General features: G+C 43.1%; 1 protein-coding gene across 2 annotated transcripts in view; it reads right to left on the bottom strand.

Moving 5' to 3' along the window:
* The window catches only part of DLGAP3 (DLG associated protein 3), a 555,041-nt gene that overhangs the window by 105,470 nt on the left and 426,062 nt on the right, over nucleotides 1–23,509 (bottom strand). For both annotated transcript variants that reach the window (XM_060784572.2, XM_060784573.2), the window contains exon 4: nucleotides 255–460. In XM_060784572.2, coding sequence (XP_060640555.1) covers nucleotides 255–460 — 206 coding nt within the window. The remainder of the gene's footprint in view (nucleotides 1–254; nucleotides 461–23,509) is intronic.

Here is a 23,509-nt window from a genome sequence, read left to right as displayed (position 1 = left end):
CAAAGGCTGTCCTAAATTATGACACATGGACTTAGGGTTGAACTGGCTAGGAGATTCAGGATCTTGTAGTTACACAGAACCTCTCAGTTTCAATCTTGTGACCCATGAGCTTATGGTTGAGCTGCCTGGGGGGATTCTGGGGGTTGGAATTACACAGAATCTACAGTTGTCAAAGTCTGTTATTTTTGTCATGTGCTCTGGGAGTTTTTCTATGATATGGGGGAAAACATGGTGTCTGTTATGGTTTTTCTTACTTGGTTCTGGCCTGATCGACACTGGAGGAGCGGCGGTACCCATCGCGCCGGGTCACCCCCTTAGAAGACACCTTGGTGCTGGCATCGGAATCCCCGCTGTCATCATCCCCCATGGCCTTGATGTAGCTGCCGCTCCGCATCCGCCGGCATGGGATTTCCCCATCTTTCCCAGAAGCTGGGTACCCTCCCCAGTCATCTTGGGGCACCTGGAGAAAGAGCCAAACAAGGAAGAAAGGAAGGAGAAGAATCATCAGATCAAATGCAGGATCAGAAACTCTCCAAGGCAGAAAGGACCCCAAGGGCCATCTAGTCCATCTTCTCCTGCCACGTGTCACAAGAAATATGATGTGCAGATTTGAGAAATGTGGATTTGATATGAATGGAATTGAATGAAAGATGAATGAACGAGAGCTAATAATTTGGGCTGAAGACACCATTCTAAGTGACTAACTACCTGCTTGTTGGACTGTAATTAAAAGCTGCTAATGAGATCTGAAATAGTTAACCTGCCATAGTAAACTATAATAACAACTGTGACTGTGATAAGATAAATCTGTCAGTGTTCTGTCACGCACTGGGTCTGTAAATAATTGTCTTTAAATAGGATGTGTGACTTGAGCCCAGCGGGAAGCCAGGGCCCCCCGAAGAGAAGTTCTCAGAGATTTTCCACCACAAATGATCTTTAGATGGCTTATGACAGGGGTCCTCAAACTTTTTAAACAGAGGGCCAGGTCACAGCCCCTCAAACTGTTGGAGGGCCGGATTATAATTTGAAAAAACACATGAATGAATTCCAATGCACACTGCACATATCTTTTTTGTAGTGCAAAAAACACTTAAAAACAATACAATAATTAAAATGAAGAACAATTTCAACAAATATAAAATTATTAGTATTTCAATGGGAAGTGTGGGCCTACTTTTGGCTCATGAGATAGGATTGTTGTTATTGTTGTTGTGTACTTTCAAGTCGTTTCAGACTTAGGTTGACCCTGAGCGAGGGCCGGGTAAATGACCTTGGAGGGCTGCATCTGGCCCCCGGGCCTTAGTTTGAGGACCCTGGCTTATGAAGTATAACAAAATCCTTTATTAGTGAACAATCAAACAGAAACTTCTCTTGTCTTCAGTAAAGTTAAACAAATGATTCCAGGCCTTTATGCAACTGGTGGCTTCCTAATCTTGCCCACGAAGGACAGGCAATTGTCTTCAATAACTGATTCTTTATTTTAGAGGAAAATCCCCTTTTAACTTCTCCCAGGCTGACTGTAATCTAATCCTTACTGATGTGGGCTCCGCTACCGGGTCGAACTGCGTCTCGATCACCGAGTGGACCTACCAGCAAGGCCAGTAGACTCTCCAGCTGGTGTTCTTTGGTCTTCCAAACTGTTCACCCTCTGAAATTCCTCAAAGCTTTGGGGATGTTTCCCTGGAAATCTTTGGAGATCTTTTGATGCTCTTAAGACTGTTTTCCCCTGGAAAGTCTTGATGCTCTTAAGACTGTTCCCCCCCGGAAAGTCTTAAAGGTTGAAGCTTTTGTACAGGGGAAGCTTGCACACATCCTGTACATTAGCTTTCCTTGCTGAGACTAACTAAAAAATGGCTCCCTTCCCTTCCCAATTGCCCTGAGCAAGGGGCGGAACCAAAACTTAACGATGATGGACAGGTGACTTGCCCTATGACTGCAACCAAAGGAAGCCACCTATCTGCAGAATCCCTGAAACCCAGGGTTGCAAGCAAACATTTAATACAAAACAAATAAATTTGGAGCTCCTGGTATGGCTGTACCAGCACAGTCAGAAACTGGATTAACGCTAAAGGAAATGATCTCTATTTAAATTAGTCAAAGACAATGCTCTTTCAAGTCAAACACAATGGTTTGTTACCTGAGGACAAACATCATTTTCTGGTCCCAATTTAAGGTGCAGATTATCACCTACAAAATCCTGAATGGTTTGAGACCTGCCTACCTTCGTGATTGCAATTCCTTCTACGAACCTGCACAATCTCTTTGATCTTCTGGGGAGGCCCTCCTCTCACTCTCATCACAAGTGCGACTTGTGGGGACGAGGGAGAGGGCCTTCTTGGTGGTGGCCCCCCGGCTCTGTAACTTGCTACCCGGGAAGATTAGGCAAGCACCCACTTTGTCAATCATAGAATCATAGAATCAAAGAGCTGGAAGAGACCTCATGGGCCATCCAGTCCAACCCCCTGCCAAGAAGCAGGAATATTGCATTCAAATCACCCCTGACAGATGGCCATCCAACCTCTGTTTAAAAGCTTCCAAAGAAGGAGCCTCCACCAAACTCCACCAGTGTTCACATTTGGGCATATTGGGTATTCATGCCAAGTTTGGTTCAAATCCATCGTTGTTTGAGTCCAGAGTGCTCTTTGGATGTAGGTGAACTACAACTCTAAAACTCAATGTCAGTGCTTACCAAACCCTTCCAGTATTTTCTGTTGTTCATGGGAGTTCTGTGTGGCAAGATTGGGTCCATTCCATTGTTGGCGGAGTTCAATATGCTCTTTGATCATAGGTGAACTATAAATCCCAGCAACTACAATTCCTGAATGTCAAGCTCTGTTTCCCCCAAACTCCACCAGTGTTCACATTTGGGCATATTGAGTATTCATGCCAAGTTTGCTCCAGAGAGTTCCACTGCTGTGGGCAAAGAGTTCCACTGCAGTGGGCAGAGAGTTCCACTGCTGAACGGCTCTCACAGTCAGGAAGTTCTTCCTAATGTTTACATGGAATCTCCTTTCTTGTAGTTTGAAGCCATTGTTCCGCGTCCTAGTCTCCAAGGAAGCAGAAAACAAGCTTGCCCCTTCCTCCCTGTGACTTCCTCTCACATATTTATACATGGCTATCATATCTCCTCTTAGCCTTCTCTTTTTCAGGCTAAACATGCCCAGCTCCTTAAGCCGCTCCTCATAGGGCTTGTCCTCATAGGGCTTGTTTTTATAATTTTTTAATAAAAATATAAAAAAATTAAAAACACTGGGAGATAGGACAGTGTAACTTATAAGGAGGAGTAAGGGAAAGTCACGTTCTGAGTCCATCCAGGAGAAAGGAAAATAAATTCCCATATACCTGTGTGATACGAATCAATCTGTCAACCTTTTGCTTGTGAAACTCAGTGATTGCTGTCATAGGACGTCCAACTCTTTGTCACACAGTCAGATATTCCCACCTCAACATCTTTAAACTTACTTGCCCAATGACGCACAGTACTCACATCAACACAATCACCATAAACAGCTTGCATTCTCCTTTGGGGTGACACCTTTTGTTGTCAAGAATTCAATAACTGCACGTTGCTTAAGTCGCATTGACTGACTGTCTGCTCAAGGTTCCATACTTCACACTTTAACAACACAACCATTCAATGCTAAGGCTTCCCACCAAAATAGAACTGTAGAGGAGAATCTACTGAATCTACCCTATGAGGAGCGGCTTAGGGAACTGGGCATGTTTAGCCTGAAGAAGAGAAGGCTGAGAGGAGATATGATAGCCATGTATAAATATGTGAGAGGAAGCCACAGGGAGGAGGGAGCAAGCTTGTTTTCTGCTTCCTTGGAGACTACGACGCGGAACAATGGCTTCAAACTACAAGAGAGGAGATTCCATCTGAACATGAGGAAGAACTTCCTGACTGTGAGAGCCGTTCAGCAGTGGAACTCTCTGCCCCGGAGTGTGGTGGAGGCTCCTTCTTTGGAAGCTTTTAAGCAGAGGCTGGATGGCCATTTGTCAGGGGTGATTTGAATGCAATATTCCTGCTTCTTGGCAGGGGGTTGGACTGGATGGCCCATGAGGTCTCTTCCAACTCTTTGATTCTATGATTCTATGATTCTATGATTCTATGAATAAGCCAGTACCTGCCGCATACCAGTCCTGTCATCTATTGAGGAGTTACGAAGGTTGAGGCATTACTTTTCATTCAACCCTCGTAGGATTTGCCAAAAAGAGAGGCTCAAGAAATTTTACGAAGTGTAGTCATTCTATTCATTTATAGAAAGCAATCAACATTCCAGGCACTCTACATAATTCTTCGTTACGAAAAAGACAGGTCTTTGCCCTATAGAAAATGGTTCACATTATTGGAATTAACAGAGAGAAATGCTTTCTGTTGGGGGAAACTCTGAGAGCAAAAATGTATGCATTAAGCAAAATTGCATAGCAACAATAATATCTCAGGAGGCATATGTAAATAAGGTAGATGTAAATGAATATTTTTTTTTCCTTTGGATGAAAAATGCAACAGGATATGGAGATAGGCTGCAGTGCATATAACAGCTGGAAGGGTGAGAAATTGAGTGGAATTGAAATGAAGAGAGATTCCCCGAAACAAGGATCTGAGAAAGATTCTGGATAAGCTGATTGGGGAGTGATGGGAGTTATAGTCTGAAAAAAGTAACTCTGATTTAGAAGAGGATTTGCAGAGTTACAAGTTATATCCTTTGCCGGATTAAAACTATGGGCATTGGTTAGGAGACAAAGACTTCATATCTTTAAGATGTGCGCAGCTAGGCTAGCAATTGCCAAAACGTGGAAGTAATTAGATAATTCATCAATAAAGAATGGGTTAACCAAAATATGGACTATAGCCTTAGAATCATAGAATCAAAGAGTTGGAAGAGACCTCATGGGCCATCCAGTCCAACCCCCTGCCAAGAAGCAGGAATATTGCATTCAAATCACCCCTGACAGATGGCCATCCAGCCTCTGTTTAAAAGCTTCCAAAGAAGAAAGCCTCCACCACACTCCAGGGCAGAGAGTTCCACTGCTGAACGGCTCTCACAGTCAGGAAGTTCTTCCTCATGTTCAGATGGAATCTCCTCTCTTGTAGTTTGAAGCCATTGTTCCGCGTCCTAGTCTCCAGGGAAGCAGAAAACAAGCTTGCTCCCTCCTCCCTGTGGCTTCCTCTCACATATTTATACATGGCTATCATATCCCCTCTCAGCCTTCTCTTCTTCAGGCTAAACATGCCCAGCTCCTTAAGCCGCTCCTCATAGGGCTTATTCTCCAGACCTTTTATCATTTTAGTCGCTCTCCTCTGGACACATTCCAGCTTGTCAATATCTCTCTTGAATTGTGGTGCCCAGAACTGGACACAATATTCCAGATGTGGTCTAACCAAAACAGAATAGAGGGGTAGCATGACTTCCCTAGATCTAGACACTATGCTCCTATTGATGCAGGCCAAAATCCCATTGGCTTTTATTGCCGCCTCATCACATTGTTGGCTCATGTTTAACTTGTTGTCCACGAGGACTCCAAGATCTTTTTCACACGTACTGCTCTCGAGCCAGGCGTCCCCCATTCTGTATCTTTGCATTTTGTTTTTCCTGCCAAAGTGGAGTATCTTGCATTTGTCACTGTTGAACTTCATTTTGTTAGTTTTGGCCCATCTCTCTAACCTGTCAAGATCGTTTTGAATTCTGCTTCTGTCCGCTGGAGTATTGGCTATCCCTCCCAATTTGGTGTCGTCTGCAAACTTGATGATCCTGCCTTCTAACCCTTCATCTAAGTCATTAATAAAGATGTTGAACAGGACCGGGCCCAGGACAGAACCCTGCGGCACTCCGCCTTATCACAAAACATCTATATAAATAAAAATGTAATGTTTGTGGGATTAACAGAACTCAAAAACCAGTGGGCCAATTGACACTAAATTTCGACACAATACACCTAACAACCCAATGTATGTCCTTCACTCAAAAACTACAACACCCAAATGTCAGGCTCTGTTTTCCCCAAACTCCACCAATGTTCACATTTGGGCATATTGGGTATTCATGCCAAGTTTGGTCCAGATCCATCATTGTTTGTGTCCAGAGTGCTCTTTGGATGTAGGTGAACTACAACTCTAAAACTCAACGTCAGTGCTTACCAAACCCTTCCAGTATTTTCTGTTGTTCATGGGAGTTCTGTGTGCCAAGATTGGGTCCATTCCATTGTTGGTGGAGTTCAATATGCTCTTTGATCTTAGGTGAACTATAAATCCCAGCAACTACAATTCCCGAATGTCAAGCTCTGTTTTCCCCAAACTCCACCAGTGTTTGAGTCCACAGTGCTCTCTGGATGTAGGTCCCACTGGAGCATTGCAGCACACCCAAATACCTGGGAGTTACCCTGGACCGTGCTCTGACCTACAAGAAGCACTGCCTGAATATCAAGCAAAACGTAGGTGCTAGAAACAATATCATACGAAAGCTGACTGGCACAACCTGGGGATCACAACCAGAGACAGTGAAGACATCTGCCCTTGTGCAATGCTACTCTGCTGCTGAGTACGCATGCCCAGTGTGGAACACATCTCACCACACTAAAACAGTGGATGTGGCTCTTAATGAGACATGCCGCATTATCACGGGGTGTCTACGCCCTACACCACTGGAGAAATTACACTGTCTAGCCGGTATTGCACCACCTGACATCCGCCGGGAAGTAGCAGCCAATAGTGAAAGGACCAAGTCAGTGACTTCTCCAGCTCATCCCTTGTTTGGGTATCAGCCAGCACATCAATGACTTAAATCAAGAAATAGTTTTCTAAGATCTACAGAGACACTTGCTGGAACACCTCAGCAAGCGAGAGTCCAAAAGTGGCAGGCTCAAACCCAGAACCTCAATCAATGGCTGATACCAAATGAGAGACTCCCCCTGGGCACACAGAAGACTGTGCGACTTGGAAGTCGCTGAACAGACTGTGCTCTGGCACCACGTAATGCAGAGCCAACCTTAGGAAATGGGGCTACAAAGTGGAATCCACGACATGCGAGCGCGGAGAAGAGCAAACCACTGACCACCTGCTGCAATGCAACCTGAGCCCTGCTACATGCACAATGGAGGACCTCCTTGCGGCAACACCAGAGGCCAGATACTGGTCAAAGGACATTTAATCAACTACCAAGCTTGCAAACTTTGTGTTTTGTCTGTTTGTTTGTTCTGTTAGAAATGTAATACAATTGTCTGGTTGCCCCTGACACGATAAATAAATCTGGATGTAGGTGAACTACAACTCTAAAACTCAACGTCAGTGCTCACCAAACTCTTCCAGTATTTTCTGTTGTTCAAATGCAAAGATACAGAATGGGTGACGCCTGGCTCGAGAGCAGTACGTGTGAAAAAGATCTTGGAGTCCTTGTGCACCACAAGTTAAACATGAGCCAACAATGTGATGTGGCGGCAAAAAAAGCCAATGGGATTTTGGCCTGCATCAATAGGAGCATAGTGTCGAGATCTAGGGAAGTAATGCTACCCCTCTGTTCCGCTTTGGTTAGACCACATCTGGAATATTGTGTCCAATTCTGGGCACCACAATTCAAGAGAGATATTGACAAGCTGGAATGTGTCCAGAGGAGGGCGACTAAAATGATCAAGGGTCTGGAGAACAAGCCCTATGAGGAGTGGCTTAAGGAGCTGTGCATGTTTAGCCTGAAGAAGAGAAGGCTGAGAGGAGATATGATAGCCATGTATAAATATGTGAAAGGAAGCCACAGGGAGGAGGGAGCAAGCTTGTTTTCTGCTTCCTTGGAGACTAGGACGCGGAACAATGGCTTCAAACTACAAGAGAGGAGATTCCATCTGAACACGAGGAAGAACTTCCTGACTGTGAGAGCTGTTCAGCAGTGGAACTCTCTGCCCCGGAGTGTGGTGGAGGCTCCTTCTTTGGAAGCTTTTAAACAGAGGCTGGATGGCCATTTGTCAGGGATGATTTGAATGCAATATTCCTGCCTCTTGGCAGGGGGTTGGACTGGATGGCCCATGAGGTCTCTTCCAACTCTTTGATTCTATGATTCTATGATTGGATTTCTGTGTGCCAAGACTGGGTCCATTCCATTGTTGGTGGAGTTCAGAATGCTCTTTGATTGTAGGTGAACTATAAATCCCAGCAACCACAACTCCCAGGTGACAAAATCAATCCCTCCCAACCTCACCAGTATTCAAATTTGGGCGTATTTGTGCCAAATTTGGTCCAGTGAATGAAAATCCATCCTGCATATCAGATATTTCCATTACGATTCATAACAGTAACACAAGTACAGTTATGAAGTAGCAACAAAAATAATGTTATGGTTGGGGGTCACCACAACATAAGGGGTCGCAGCATTAGGAAGGTTGAGAAACACTGGTCTAGGCACTTCTAATGGAACATAGCCAGTTAATTCTCGAAGGATGGCATCTTCACAAAATGTATTTCCTCCCCACCAAACAGAGATGACCTCCCTCTTTCATGCTGGCATTTCCATCCCGCTGGTTGAATGTATTCATTATTTCAAGAAGCTTTTTTGCACACGTCTGTAATATCTCATCATACGCTTCTAACCATTAGTTCTGGGAGCAACTAATGTGGGATACTGGTGATTGGTGGCAGAAAACTATTTCAGAGAAAGTTTCAAACCTTTTGCAAGGAAAATATGGTGGTGACATTTGGGATAAATGATGGCCATGATGTTTCTGAATCATTCACAGATATATATCATACTACACCCCAAACTGTTATTAATCGTTGTGGAAGACAAGCCAGCAACAATATAGATATCTCCCCTCTGATGCTTTACAGAAAATGTCAAGTGAGAAGAGTTAAATTACAGTATGTAACACAGTTTTTGTTCCCGGGTTATAAATGTCATTTCCTAATTGGTTTTTATCATCAAAATTGGAAAAGGGATAATAAACTGCAAAAACGGCATATTTTGCTATAGTTTTTCAATGAACATCTCATAGAGCAGTGTTTATCAACCTTCCTAATGCCGCAACTCCTGAATACAGTTCCTCATGTTGTGGTGACCCCCAAACATTCATTTTCATGGTCTCTTCCTTTCTGTTGAAATTGTCCACATGCCTGTGGATTTCAATGGCTTCTCTGTGTAGTCTGACATGGTGGTTGTTGGTGTGGTCCAATACTTTTAATACTGGCTACCAGTATTAAAAAACTCTAAAATTACAACAGCAAAACAGCAGAGAGGAAACAACCAGGCACATTTTAACACCTCTCAACAAAAGATTTTCCCAGGCTCAGCCAGGCCTTCAAATGCTAATGAAGGTGGTCAGTTGAAACATTCACACCTAGCTCCAGCAGAGAAGAGCTCTTTGCCCCACCCCAGCCATTCCACAGATATATAAACCCATTGTCCTAATTCCAACAGACCTCACTACCTCTGAGGATGCTTGCCATAGATGCAGGCGAAACGTCAGGAGAAATGCCTCTAGAACATGGCCCTATAGCCCGAAAAAAACCCACAAGAACCTATTATTTTTATTGCTACTTCCAGGGGCGGCTCAACCCATTACGCAAAGTAAGTATTTGCAATATAGCTCATTTTGCCCAGGGGCGTTCTTGAGGCGCTCTTGGGGGAAAATAGACCTTGACATATGCAAGTTTTAGTTATAATAATAATAATAATAATAATAATAACACTTTATTTGTACCCCGCTACCATCTCCCCAAGGGACTCGGTGCAGCTTACACGAGGCCAAGCCCACAATACAACAATACAAGCAATAAAACAACAATACAAATAATTAAAATAAAAACATAGACAATAAAATATACAACATTATCAATAAGACAGCACACAATTAAAACAGTGGGATGTATAGTTCACCTTTTTTTTGTCGTGTCAGGAGCGACTTGGGAAAGTGCAAGTCGCTTCTGGTGTGAGAGAATTGGCCGTCTGCAAGGACGTTGCCCAGGGGACACCCGGATGATTTGATGTTTTTATCATCCTTAAGCCCTATGAGGAGCGGCTTAAGGAGCTGGGCATGTTTAGCCTGAAGAAGAGAAGGCTGAGAGGAGATATGATAGCCATGTATAAATATGTGAGAGGAAGCCACAGGGAGGAGGGAGCAAGCTTGTTTTCTGCTTCCCTGGAGACTAGGACTCGGAACAATGGCTTCAAACTACAAGAAAGGAGATTCCATGTAAACACGAGGAAGAACTTCCTGACTGTGAGAGCCGTTCAGCAGTGGAACTCTCTGCCCCAGAGTGTGGTGGAGGCTCCTTCTTTGGAAGCTTTTAAACAGAGGCTGGATGGCCATCTGTCAGGGGTGATTTGAATGCAATATTCCTGCTTCTTGGCAGGGGGTTGGACTGGATGGCCCATGAGGTCTCTTCCAACTCTTTGATTCTATGATTCTGTGATTCTCTCATGTCCTTGTATGAGGAGCTGGAGCTGATAGAGGGAGCTCATCCACCGCTCCCCGGATTCAAACCTGCGACCTGTTGGTCTTCAGTCCTGTCAGCACAGGGGTTTAACCCACTACGCCACCGGGGGCTCACTTAAAATCAAAGAGCATTCTGAACTCCACCAATGATGGAATTGAACCAAATATGGCACACAGAACTCCCATGATGAACAGAAAATATATATCAGTGATTGGCTGGGGGGGGGGGGGGGCGCCAAAATACAGTTTGCTTACGGTTGAAAATTACCTAGGGCCGCCTCTGGCTACTTCAGAACTGTTACTTTGCTACTGTTATGAATCATAATGTAAATATCTGATATACAGGATGTATTTCCATTCACTGGACCAAATTTGGCACAAAAACCCGATATGCCCAAATCTGAATACTCATCGGATTGGCGGGGAATTGATTTTTTTCATTTGGAAGTTGTAGTTGCTGGGATTTATAGTTCACCTGCAATCAAAAAGCATTCCAAACCCCACCAATGATGGAATTGAACCAAACTTGGCACACAGAACTCCCATGACCAACAGAAAATACTGGAAGCGTTTTGTGGGCATGGACCTTTGATTTGGGAGTTGTAGTTCACCTACATCCAGAGAGCACTGTGGATTCAAACAAGGACGGATCTGGATTAAACTTGGCATGGATACTCAATATGCCCAAATGTGAACACTGATGGAGTTGGAGGAAAATACACCTTGACATTTGGGAGTTTAGTTGCTGGGATTTATAGTTAATCTACAATCAAAGAGCATTCTGAACTCCACCAATGTTACAATTGGGCCAAACTTCCCACACAGAACCTCCATGATCAACAGTAAATACTGTGTCTTCTGATGGTCTTTGGTGACTACTCTGGCACCCCCCTCGTGACCCCCCCCCCCCCCCCAGGTTGAGAAATGATGCTTTAAAACCAGGAACAGAATATTTTTCAAATTTTGTTATATACTGTTATGGTAACAATTATTCTCTATCCCATAGACCAGTGGTTCACAACTTTTGGGCCTCCAGGTGTTTTGGACTTCAACTCCTCCAGTTCCCGGGAGACAAATCCAAATTACTTAACAACAGAAATTGGGATATACAGTAAGAATTGGGGGAATCAAATAAAGCTAGAGGGGTGGCCATACTCATAAAATATAATCAAAACTTTGAATTGGAAAAGGTCATTAACGATACCGAAGATAGATTTATAATGATAATAAGTAAAATAAACAATATTCAGGTATCAATAGCAAGTGTTTACATCCCAAACCAGAAATTAAGTAAAATTCATAAACAGAACCTGCTCAAAAATAGAAAAATAAGCATCAGGAGATATAATAATTGGTGTGGCTTTAAACTTACACCTGTACAAAAAAATGAAGAGCAATGAAATAGGAAATTCAGAAACAAATTGCAAGATAAATTTTAGTGGAACATAATAGAAGTTAATAGTAGAATATAGTAGAATAGTAGAATAAAGTATAGTAGAATAAATATAGTAGAATAGTAGAATAAAGTAGAATAGTAGAATAATAGTAGATATTTCCACTTACTTCTCACATAGACATTCAACATTCACTACTTTAGATTATTTTCAGGTAGATATTAATAACATAATGCCAACTATTGGTGGGTAAACAATGGCCAGGAGATCATGCACCTCTCTATTTAAAATTGGGAAATTATACCAAAAACAAAGGGGAAAAATTGTGATTTAACCCAAAAGCTGCCTATAAAGAGACAGACAAAAAAAAAGCTCCCACAATTTCTAACAGTTGGTAAGCTAGCTGGGATTTCTGGAAGTTGAAGTCCAAAACACCAGGAGGCCCAAAGGTGGGGAACCACTGCCGCAGAGCCAGACCCAAAAGTGTGGCTTCCATCTTCTAGAATTCAAGGCGCTATTTCAGGTGCTGAATCCTAGCTCTATAAAATAGTTTCAGCATGTTGGTTAGCTCCTTTAAAGTCTAAAATAAACGTTATGCTAGTTTGAGTGTACTGTGATATGGAAGTCTCCAATTGCTCCTTCACTCATGAAGTTTGTGCTTCAAGTTGGGTAAACTCATTCAAAGTCTAAACTAAGCCCTACATCAGATTGAGTGCACTTATATGGAAAGCTCCAATTGCTATTTCGTGGGTGAAAATCCTGCTTCCACCACTAGTTTAGGAACTGTAAAGTGCTCTTCCAGCACTCACCAGCCAATCCCTCTGCAATGCCAGAAATACAGCTTAATGGTGTAACATTAGAAAATGTTGACAACTTTTGCTACCTTGGCAACCACCTCTCCACAAAAATCAGCATTGACACTGAAATACACCACCGCCTGAGCTCTGTGAGTGCAGCATTTTCCCGAATGAAGCAGAAAGCATTTGAGGACTGGAACATCCATAGGGAGACCAAGGCTATTGTCCTCCCAACCCTGCTATACTCCTGCGAAACATGGACTGTCTACAGATATCACACTCAATTCCTGGAACAATTCCATCAGCGTTGCTTTTGAAAAATCCTGCAAATCTCTTGGGAAGATAGGTGGACAAATGCCAATGTGCTGGAAGAAGCAAGGACCACCAGCATTGAAACAATGCTCCTATGCCATCAACTCCGCTGGACTAGCCATGTTGTCCGAATGTTACTATACTCGCAACTCAAGAACAGGAAATGTAATATTGGTAGACAGAAAAAGAGATTTAAAGATGGGCTTAAAGCCAACCTTAAAGACTGTAGCATAGACACCGAGAACTGAGGAGCCCTGGCCCTTGAGTGCTCTAGCTGGAGGTCAGCTGTGACCAACAGTGCTGCAGAATTCAAAGAGGCACAAATGGATAGCGAAAGGGAGAAATGTGCCAAGAGGAAGCCGTTGTCAAACCAACCCTGATTGGGACCACCTTCCACCTGGAAACCAATATCCTCACTGTAGAAGAACATGCAAATCAAGAATAGGTCTCCACACCCACCACCAAGACACTACACTTGGAATGCCATCATCCTCAGGCTATGAGCGATCGCCTAAGTAAAGTAAGGGACTATAATAAAAAATTATTAAACTAGTTCCATTTACAATCTCAAATTACTCAATTTACCATGATCTTCAGCTGACCATAATGTTCTTGGGCAAGAGGCAATGAAAACTGGACTTCAGAAAGCTGGAAAGCTGTGGCATTCCACCCGCAAACTGAACCAACCTGACCTGGAAGTGGTTGGTTTGAAGAGGAAGCGTCAGTCCTGCCCCCATCCCTTCAGCTCCGAGGTTCTCTAGATATTCTCCTTGCCTCCTCCCACCCACTCTAGATCCCGAAACAGGACCACCCATCACAACATCTCAGAATCCCCACCTTGCAGCTCCCTCGGCAATCAAGTCCCGTCCACATCCCACCCATGACCGGAGCACTGGCAGGGTGACATCTGCTTGCCCCCGATGACGCCCTTACCGGGTTCCGGTGATGGGCTGGCATCCCTTGGGCGATGAGGAGGAGAGCGAAATAATAGCTGGACGGGACAGACACAGTGACTGCTTCTGTTCTCTGCTCCTCTTTCCAGAGAAAACATCAAAGGGGGTTGGTCAATGTTGCCCCAACCCTCTTGTGTCCTAGCCGTGGTGAGACTGAGATGGGGAGAGCCTTAAACGAAGACTGGATTGGTGGCACCCCCTCCTGTCTCCCACTCTCAATGGACAATCAAACTACATGTCAGTCAATCTCTCCTTCCCCTAGGGGGGAAAAACAGAGATTGAGAGAAAGCGCGAGAAGAGTTAATTAGCTTTTAATTGGAAATGGACCACCCCAGCATGAAGCTCCCCAGCTAGATGAGACCTTCAAGGGTTAAGTGTCTATAGATCAGATGTGGGGCACAAAGGTAGGGTGCGTTCAGATGCTAGTGGAGCAATATTCATGGCTGGATGGAATATGTTTCAATCACATCCTGGCTGAAGGAGAAAAGAACCTCTATAGGAGGGATGTGGCCAAGTGCCCCATGTCATCGAGAGAATCATGTCCAATTGGTGTCGCCCCAAGGTTGGTGCACATCTTCCAGTTAACTGGAGCCTTAAATTGAAGGCTCGAGGGATAGAGCTGGATGTATTTATGGGATATCATCCCTCCCTCCCCTTCCAGTGTTAGGTGGGAAATGGAGCACAGAAACTAGATCACTCTCCTATTAAAATGGGGTAAGAGCTGTCTGTTGTGTTTCGAGGTATTTCAGCACATAGCCCCCATTTGCCTCACATGGAAGGGTGAGTAGTAAAGGGTAGCAACACTTGTTGATTTAAAGCAGGCATTCTCAAACTTTTTCAACGGCAGAGCCCTTTTTGAAGCAAAAGTTTTTTTTGTGGAGCCCCAAGAAACGTTTATATATATTATATATAATGTACCGCATATGCTCGAGTATAAGCCAACCCGAATATGAGCCGAGGCACCTAATTTTACCACAAAACTGGGAAAATGTATTGACTCAAGTATAAGCCGAGCTGGGAATCATAGAATCATAATCACCCTCCTCTATACATATTCCAGCTTGTCAACATCTCCCTTAGAATCATAGAATCAAAGAGTTGGAAGAGACCTCATGGGCCATCCAGTCCAACCCCCTGCCAAGAAGTAGGAATATTGTATTCAAAGCACCCCTGACAGATGGCCATCCAGCCTCTGTTTAAAAGCCTCTAAAGAAGGAGCATCCACCACACTCTGGGGCAGAGAGTTCCACTGCTGAACAGCTCTCACAGTCAGGAAGTTCTTCCTAATGTTCAGATGGAATCTCCTTTCTTGTAGTTTGAAGCCATTGTTCCGTGTCCTAGTCTCCAGGGAAGCAGAAAACAAGCTTGCTCCCTCATCCCTGTGACTTCCTCACACATATTTATACATGGCTATCATGTCTCCTCTCAGCCATCTCTTCTTCAGGCTAAACATGTCCAGCTCCTTAAGCCGCTCCTCATAGGGCTTATTCTTCAGACCCTTGATCATTTTAGTCGCCCTCCTCTGGACACATTCCAGCTTGTGAATATCTCTCTTGAATTGTGGTGCCCAGAATTGGACACAATATTCCAGGTATGGTCAGAGGCAGCCCTAGGTAATTTTCAACGGTAAGCAACGGCATTTTGCTCCCCCCTCCCAACCAATCACTGATATATATTTTCTGTTTGTCATGGGAGTTCTGTGTGCCATATTTGGTTCAATTCCATCATTGGTGGAGTTCAGAATGCTCTTTGATTGTAGGTGTACTATACATCCCAGTAACTACAACTTGCATATGTCAAGGTCTATTTTTCCCCAAGAGCGCCCCTGGGCAAAATGAACTATAGTGCAAATGCTTACTTTGCGTAATGGCTTGAGCTGCCCCTGGGTGTGGTCTAACCAAGGCAGAATAGAGGGATAGCATTACTTCCCTAGATCTAGACACTATGCTCCTATTGATGCAGGCCAAAATCCCATTGGCTTTTTTTGCCGCCACATCACATTGTTGGCTCATGTTCAACTTGTTGTCCACGAGGACTCCAAGATCTTTTTCACACGTACTGCTCTCGAGCCAGGCGTCCCCCATTCTGTATCTTTGCATTTCATTTTTTTCTGCCTAAGTGGAGTATCTTGCATTTGTCACTGTTGAACTTCATTTTGTTAGTTTTGGCCCATCTCTCTAATCTGTCAAGATCGTTTTGAATCCTGCTCCTGTCCTCTGGAGTATTGGCTATCCCTCCCAATTTGGTGTCATCTGCAAACTTGATGATCATGCCTTCTAAAAGTTGTTGAACAGGACCGGGCCCAGGACGGAACCCTGCGGCACTCCACTTGTCACTTCTTTCCAGGATGAAGAGGAAGCATTGGTGAGCACCCTCTGGGTTCGTCCATTTAACCAATTACAGATCCATCTCACCATAGTTTTGCCTAGCCCACCCTGGAAATGCAGCAACTGCTGGTAAATTTCAAAATAAAAATAGATACCCATAAAATTATATTAATTGAAGCATCAGGATGTTAAATGTTTTTGAATATTTACATACGACTGCAATTAAAGATAAGACTGTCCAACTCTGATTCAACCATTATTCTAACCTTCTTCAGTGTAAATGTGCTTGCGTATCCTTCCAATAATAATCAAGCGAGTAATTCTTAGAGGTCACATGTGTGATTGTGTGAATGGAATAGTTTGCTGAATGCTGAGTCACAAAATTAAGAAACACTCCTTCCTATATTTCCCATTCCCTCTGCTTTCCCAGCCAACAAAGAAGTTGCATATTAATTCTGCATAGTATCCAAAACCCGCCAACTTTTTTTGGATGCGAAACAGAAAAAAATCTTACAAACAGCCCTTGCAGTCCTTGGCAACAAATAGTCAGTAATGACAAATTAATTCATTAACCATCTCCTCCTTTTTATGAGACCTCCAGCCTGTGGTCTCAAATGCCCACAGCACCACTTGCTTTCTAACACTTGTTAATCTAAATGAAGAAGGCTCAGCCTCACTGCATGGCATTTTCAATTATGCTTTTTGGCAATGCAGTGACAGTTATGACCAAACAAAGACTATTAATCGGCCCTCCACATTTGCAGGTCTGATTTTTGTGGATTTGATTACTCACAGATTTGAGTAAAATGCTATCTCTAGGAACGTCTAGGGGCCTTTCCACACAGCCCTATATCCCAGAATATCAAAGCAGGAAATCCCACATTATCTCAAATAACCTAGGTCAAACAGATATTGTAGGATTTTCTGCCTTGATGTTCTGGGATATAGGGCCATATGGAAGGGCCCCCAGTCATCCAGTGCAACTCTATGGTCAGTATCTGTGGTACCTAGAAAGCCCTAGTGAGAACAGTTCTGTAGGCCCTCCAATGAAATTCAATGGACAATTTTGAAAATTAAATCCGTAGGTCCTCCAGTATGATTCTGGGGTCATCATTGCTAAAAGTTAAATCTATAGGTCCTTCAGTGTGATTCTGTGGTCAACTCTGCTAAAAGTTGAATCTATAGGCCCTCCAATGTGATTCTGTGGTCAACTTTGTTGAAAGTTGAATCTATAGGTCCTCCAATATGATTCTGTAATCATATTGGTAAAAATTGAATCTGTCCTCCAATGTGATTCTGTGTCAACTTTGCTGAAAGTTGGATCTGTAGATCCTCCAATGTAATTCTGTGGTCAACTTTGTTGAAAATTGAATCTGTAGGTCCTCCAATGTGATTCTGTGTCAACTTTGCTGAAAGTTGAATCTGTAGGTCCTCCAATGTGATTCTGTGGTCAGCTTTGCTGAAAGTTGAATCCGTAGGTCCTCCAATGTGATTCTGTAGTCAGCTTTGCTGAAAATTGGATCTGTGGGTCTTCCAATGTGATTCTGTTGTCAAATTTGCTGAAAGTTGAATCTGTAGGTCCCCCAATGTGATTCTGTGTCAACTTTGCTGAAAGTTGAATCTGTAGATCCTCCAATGTAATTCTGTGGTCAACTTTGCTGAAAATTGTATCTGTAGGTCCTACAATGTGATTCTATGTTCAGCTTTGCTGAAAGTTGAATCTGTAGGTCCTCCAGTGTGATTCTGTGGTCAACTTTGCTAAAAGTTGAATCTATAGGCCCTCCACTGTCATTCTGTGGTCAACTTTGTTGAAAGTTGAATCTATAGATCCTCCAATGTTATTCTGTGGTCGGCTTTGCTGAAAGTTGAATCTGTAGGTCCTCGAATGTGATTCTGTGGTCAACTTTGCTAAAAGTTGAATCTATAGGCCTTCCAGTGTGATTCTGTGGTCAACTTTGTTGAAAGTTGAATCTATAGGTCCTCCAATGTGATTCTGTGTCAACTTTGCTGAAAGTTGAATCTGTAGGTCCTCCAATGTGATTCTATGGGGAACTTTGCTGAAAATTGAATCTGTAGGTCCTCCAATGTGATTCTGTAGTCAGCTTTGCTGAAAATTGAATCTATAGGCCTTCCAGTGTGATTCTGTGGTCAACTTTGTTGAAAGTTGAATCTGTAGGTCCTCCAGTGTGATTCTGTGATCATCTTTGCAAAAGTTGAATCTGTAGGTCCTCCAATGTAATTCTGTGGTCAACTTTGCTGAAAGTTGAATCTATAGGTCCCATAATGTGATTCTGTGGTCAACTTTGCTGAAAGTTGAATCTATAGGTCCCATAATGTGATTCTGTGGTCAATTTTGCTGAAAGTTCAATCTCTCGGTCCTCTAATGTGCTGAAGTTGACCACAGAGTCATGCTTAAGAACCTACATATTCCTAGAAATGTGTCCTAATTTTTCTAAAAAACTCACAATTTTTAAAAATTTGGATTTTTTTTTCATTTTTCTGGAGGTTCTGTGTTTCTAACCTCAGTGATTATGGAGGACCGACTTTGAGACTTACTACTTTTTGGGACCAGTCTTACCATTGGCGTTTTGTGACATGGATGCTTTGCAGGGACTCAAGGGTGAAGCCCAAGCCTGGATAGAATTAATTAAAATTAATGTGCTGCATCCAATCCAATTCAAAAACACAAGCAAGGAGGATCCTACAGTCTGTTCTTTATATCACTAAATCCTAATTGTATTATTCCCAAGAGGTGACAAACCGCTCTCATTATTGTAATTTGTCACCAGCCATTTCTAGTAGTTTTACACCATTTTTTCTTGGAAAAGAAGACAAATAAACAAATTCATTAACAAATTCACTTTTGGAGAGTTTCTTAATCGTTGGATGTCAGCAACGTTATTGATTTTAATGAGTCAGCATTAACACATTAGCACTCGGCTTTCATGTTTCCAAGCTCTGGGTAAATCTTCCCTGTGGAAGATGAATTGGTTTTGCTTTTAATCTTTTTTTTAAAAATCTTTCTATCTCAATGTGAAAAAATGGTGAAGTTTGCCAAGCTCTTTAAAAAATGAACAGAAATTAAATAAAGTCATGTGTCCATAGTCTAAAGCCCGGGAAGAGCCTTATTACAGCTGATTGTCATATAATTGAGTATAGGCTGAGTTTTTCAGCACTTTTTTAGGTTGAAAAAGCCCTCCTCAGCTTATACTCAAGTCAAGTTTATTATTATTTCTGTTAGTATTATTTTATTACATTTATTATTTTAATCTATTATTATTATTATTATTATTATTATTATTATTATTACATTTACTATTTTACTCTACTTCGCCATGGTGGTCCATGCTCTGGTTACATCCCGTATAGACTACTGCAACGCTCTCTACGTGGGGTTGCCTCTGAAGAGTACAACTAGTCCAACGTGCAGCAGCCAGGCTACTGACGGGAGCGCACAACTCCTCTGTTGCGTCAGCTCCACTGGCTGCCAATTAGTTTCCGAGCACAATTCAAAGTGCTGGTGTTAACCTACAAAACCCTAAACAGTTCCGGCCCAGTTTACCTGTCTGAACAGATTCTCCCTTATAAACCATCAAGTTGTTAAGATCTTCTGGAGGGGTCCTGCTCTCAGTCCCACCATATTCGCAATCGCGTCTGGTGGGGACGAGGGACAGGGCCTTCTCGGTGGTGGCCCCTTCGCTGTGGAACTCTCTCCCGACGGAGATCAGATCTGCCCCTTCCCTCCTGACCTTCAGAAAGTTAGTGAAATCCTGGCTCTGGGACACAGCATTCCCAGAATAATTGGTTGAGTCCAGTAATAGCCTAATAACTACTGACCACATTTGTGGATTGAATTGAACTTGATTATATCTTGGCGATTTGGCTTATATGTATTTATTCTGTTTGTATTTTAACTTATTATGATTTTATGATGTTTTTAGTTGTATTTGTGCATTGAATTTCTTCTGTTAGCCGGTCTGAGTCCCTCTACGGAGGTAGAGAAGATCGGGATATAAAAGTTTTAAATAATAATAATAATAATAATAATACTATTATTGTTATTACATTTAATATTTTACTCTATTATTATTTTTACATTTACTACTTTATTCTATTTATTATTATTATTATTATTATTATTATTATTATTATTACATTTATTATTTTTCTCTATTTATTATTTTTATTATTACATTTATTGTAGTAAAATTAGATGCCTTGGCTTATATTCGGATTGGCTTATATTCGAGTGCATACAGTAGGTCTTAAGGATAAACAACGCCTTAGGAAAAAAATAGAGAAGGCAACTTTAGTTCAGCAGCAAGGGTGCATCTACAGCCTTTGAAGACTGTTTGGAAGCTTCAAATAGTCCAACGAAAGGTAGCCAGGTTAATAACTGGAGCAGCATACAGGGAGCATACAACTCCCATGTTACGTCAACTTCGCTGGCTCCCAGTTTACTACCAGGGGCGGTTCAACTCATTACGCAAAGTAAGCATTTGCAGTATAGTTGATTTTGCCCAGGGGCGCTCTTGAGGTGCTCTTGAGGGAATATAGATCTTGACATATGCGAGTTGTAGTTACTGGGATATATAGTTCACCTACAATCAAAGAGCATTCTGAACGCCACCAATGATGGAATTGAACCAAATATGGCACACAGAACTCCTACGACGAACAAAATATATATATCAGTGAGTTATCCCAGTAACTACAACTCGCAGCGGTGGTCAGGGGAGCTTTTGCACAACTTGTGCACCAGCTGCGCCCGTACCTTGAGAAGTCTGACTTGGCCACGGTTGTCCACGCTTTGGTTACATCCCACTTAGATTACTGCAACGCTCTCTACGTGGGGTTGCCTCTGAAGACTGCCCAGAAGCTGCAGCAAGTCCAACGCTCGGCAGCCAGATTACTAACGGGTGCTGGGTACAGGGAGTACACCACTCCGCTGTTACACCAGCTCCACTGGCTGCCAATTAGCTTCCGAGCACAATTCAAAGTGCTGGTGTTAACCTATAAAGCCCTAAACGACCCCGGCCCTGTTTACCTCTCCAAACATATTCTCCCCTATGAACCACCAAGATTATTAAGATTGTCTGGAGAGGCCCTGCTCTCGATCCCACCGGCTTCACAAGCGCGCCTGGTGGGGACGAGGGACAGAGCCTTCTCGGTGGTGGCCCCGCGACTCTGGAACTCTCTCCCACCAGAGGTCAGAACCGCCCCGTCTATCCTGGCATTCAGGAAACAGGTGAAGACGTGGTTATGGAGACAGGCTTTCGATGAATGAGATAACGCCCTAAGTTTTGGATGGAAGATGATGTATATTCGTTTTTAGCATGACGACTGACCACTGTAGTTTTAAATATATTTGTTATTTTAATATGCTACTGTAATTGTGAATCATGATATTTTTACTGATTGTATGTGTTTTTATGGTTGGAAACCGGGCTGAGTCCCTCAATGAGGTGAGAAGCTCGGTATAGAAAACTTTGAAATAAATAAAATAAATAAATTGTTTGGGCAGGGGGGGAGGGGGCGCCAAAATACTATTTGCTTACCATTGAAAATTACCTAGGGCCGCCTCTGTTTGCTACCGAACACAATTCAAAGTTGCTGGGATTTATAGTTAGCCTACCATCAAAGAGCATTCTGAACTCCACCAACGATGGAACCGAACCAAACTTGGCACACAGAACTCTCATGACCAAGAGAAAATACGGGAAGGTTTTGGTGGGAACAGACCTTGACTTTTGTAGTTGTAGTTCACCTACATCCAGACAACACTGTGGTCTCAAACAATGATGGATCTGGCCCAAACTTGGCATGGATACTCATTATGCCCAAATGTTAACACTAGTGGAATCTGCGAAAAATACACCTTGACATTTGGGCGTTGTAGTTGCTGGGATTTATAGTTCACCTACCATCAAAGAGCATTCTGAACTCCACCAATGATGGAATTGAACCAAATATGGCACACAGAACTCCCACGACGAACAGAAAATATATATCAGTGATTGGTTGGGGAGGAGGGGCAAAATACTGTTTGCTTACGGTTGAAAATTACCTAGGGCTGCCTCTGGGATTTATAGTTCACCTACCATCAAAGAGCATTCTGAACCTCACCAACGACAGAATTGAGCCAAACTTCCCACACAGAACCCTCATGACCAACAGAAAATACCTTGTTTTCTGATTATCCTTGGCGACCCCTCTGACATCCCCTTGCCACCTCCCCAGGGGTCCCAACCCCCAAGGTGAGAACTGCTGGTCTATAGCTTTTTGGATTATTTATTTACTTAGTTATTAACTTGTATTTGTATACTGCCCCTCTCAGCCTTCTGGCGACTCGAGGTGGTTTACAAAGTGGAGTCCACGAGATGCGAGTGTGGAGAAGAGCAAACCACAGACCAACTATTAGAATGCAACCTGAGCCCTCCCACATGCACAATGGAGGACCTTCTCACAGCGACACCAGAGGCACTCCAAGTATGGCCAGATTCTAGTCAAAGTACATTTAATATAATGCCAAGTTTTTAAACTTTGTGTTTTAACTGTACCCTCAATTCGCTTCTGACATGCTAAATAAATAAATAACGCTTAGACTGCTTCCCCTTGGCTGCACTATGTTGCCGGATTCTGGGATATCTCCAAGTCCTGACCTTTGATCACTGGAGAGACCCATTGCTTCCCTTCCACCCGGCTCATATTTCTGCTAAATGGTGTGTAGCCAACTGGGATCTCTGCTTGACAGGCGGCTCAGGTATCTCTTGGCTCCGCAAGGCTTATTTTTCAATCACAACTCATCAAGCGACAGCCGGGATGATGACTCCCAGGTCCTTCCCATGGGGAGAAGATGCTGATGAAAGCATTTTCTTTCTTTCCTCTGTTTTCCAGGTGTATTTGTTTTTTTAAAACCCACAACAACACATGCCTTTAATGGTTTGAAATGAAGCAAATCACGGAAAAGACAGCCAGGGAAATGGCTGCTGCTGCTCTTGGATGCATCCAAGGCTCAGCTTTCCAGGTGAGGGGGATGCCCCAGCAATACAGCTATAGCAAAGGCAGGCCAGGGATCTCTGCAAAAGGCTGTGAGGTGCATGTTAAAGAGGAAGCCTTGCATATAAGAGGCAGGCGGAGGCCAAGGGCAGAGGAAAATGAGCCCAGCCACTTGAGAGAAAGTACTATGATCTAGGAACTAGGCAGAGGTGGCCCTAGGTAATTTTCAAAGGTAAGCAAACGGTATTTCCCCCCCCCCCCCAAACCAATCATTGATATATATTTTCTGTTCGTCATGGGAGTTCTGT

The sequence above is a fragment of the Anolis sagrei genome, chromosome X, assembly GCF_037176765.1.
Source record: "Anolis sagrei isolate rAnoSag1 chromosome X, rAnoSag1.mat, whole genome shotgun sequence".
In the NCBI taxonomy this organism is placed as follows: Eukaryota; Metazoa; Chordata; class Lepidosauria; order Squamata; family Dactyloidae; genus Anolis; species Anolis sagrei.
The sequence above is the reverse complement of the archived record's forward strand: the minus strand, read 5'-3'. Positions and strand labels throughout refer to the sequence as shown.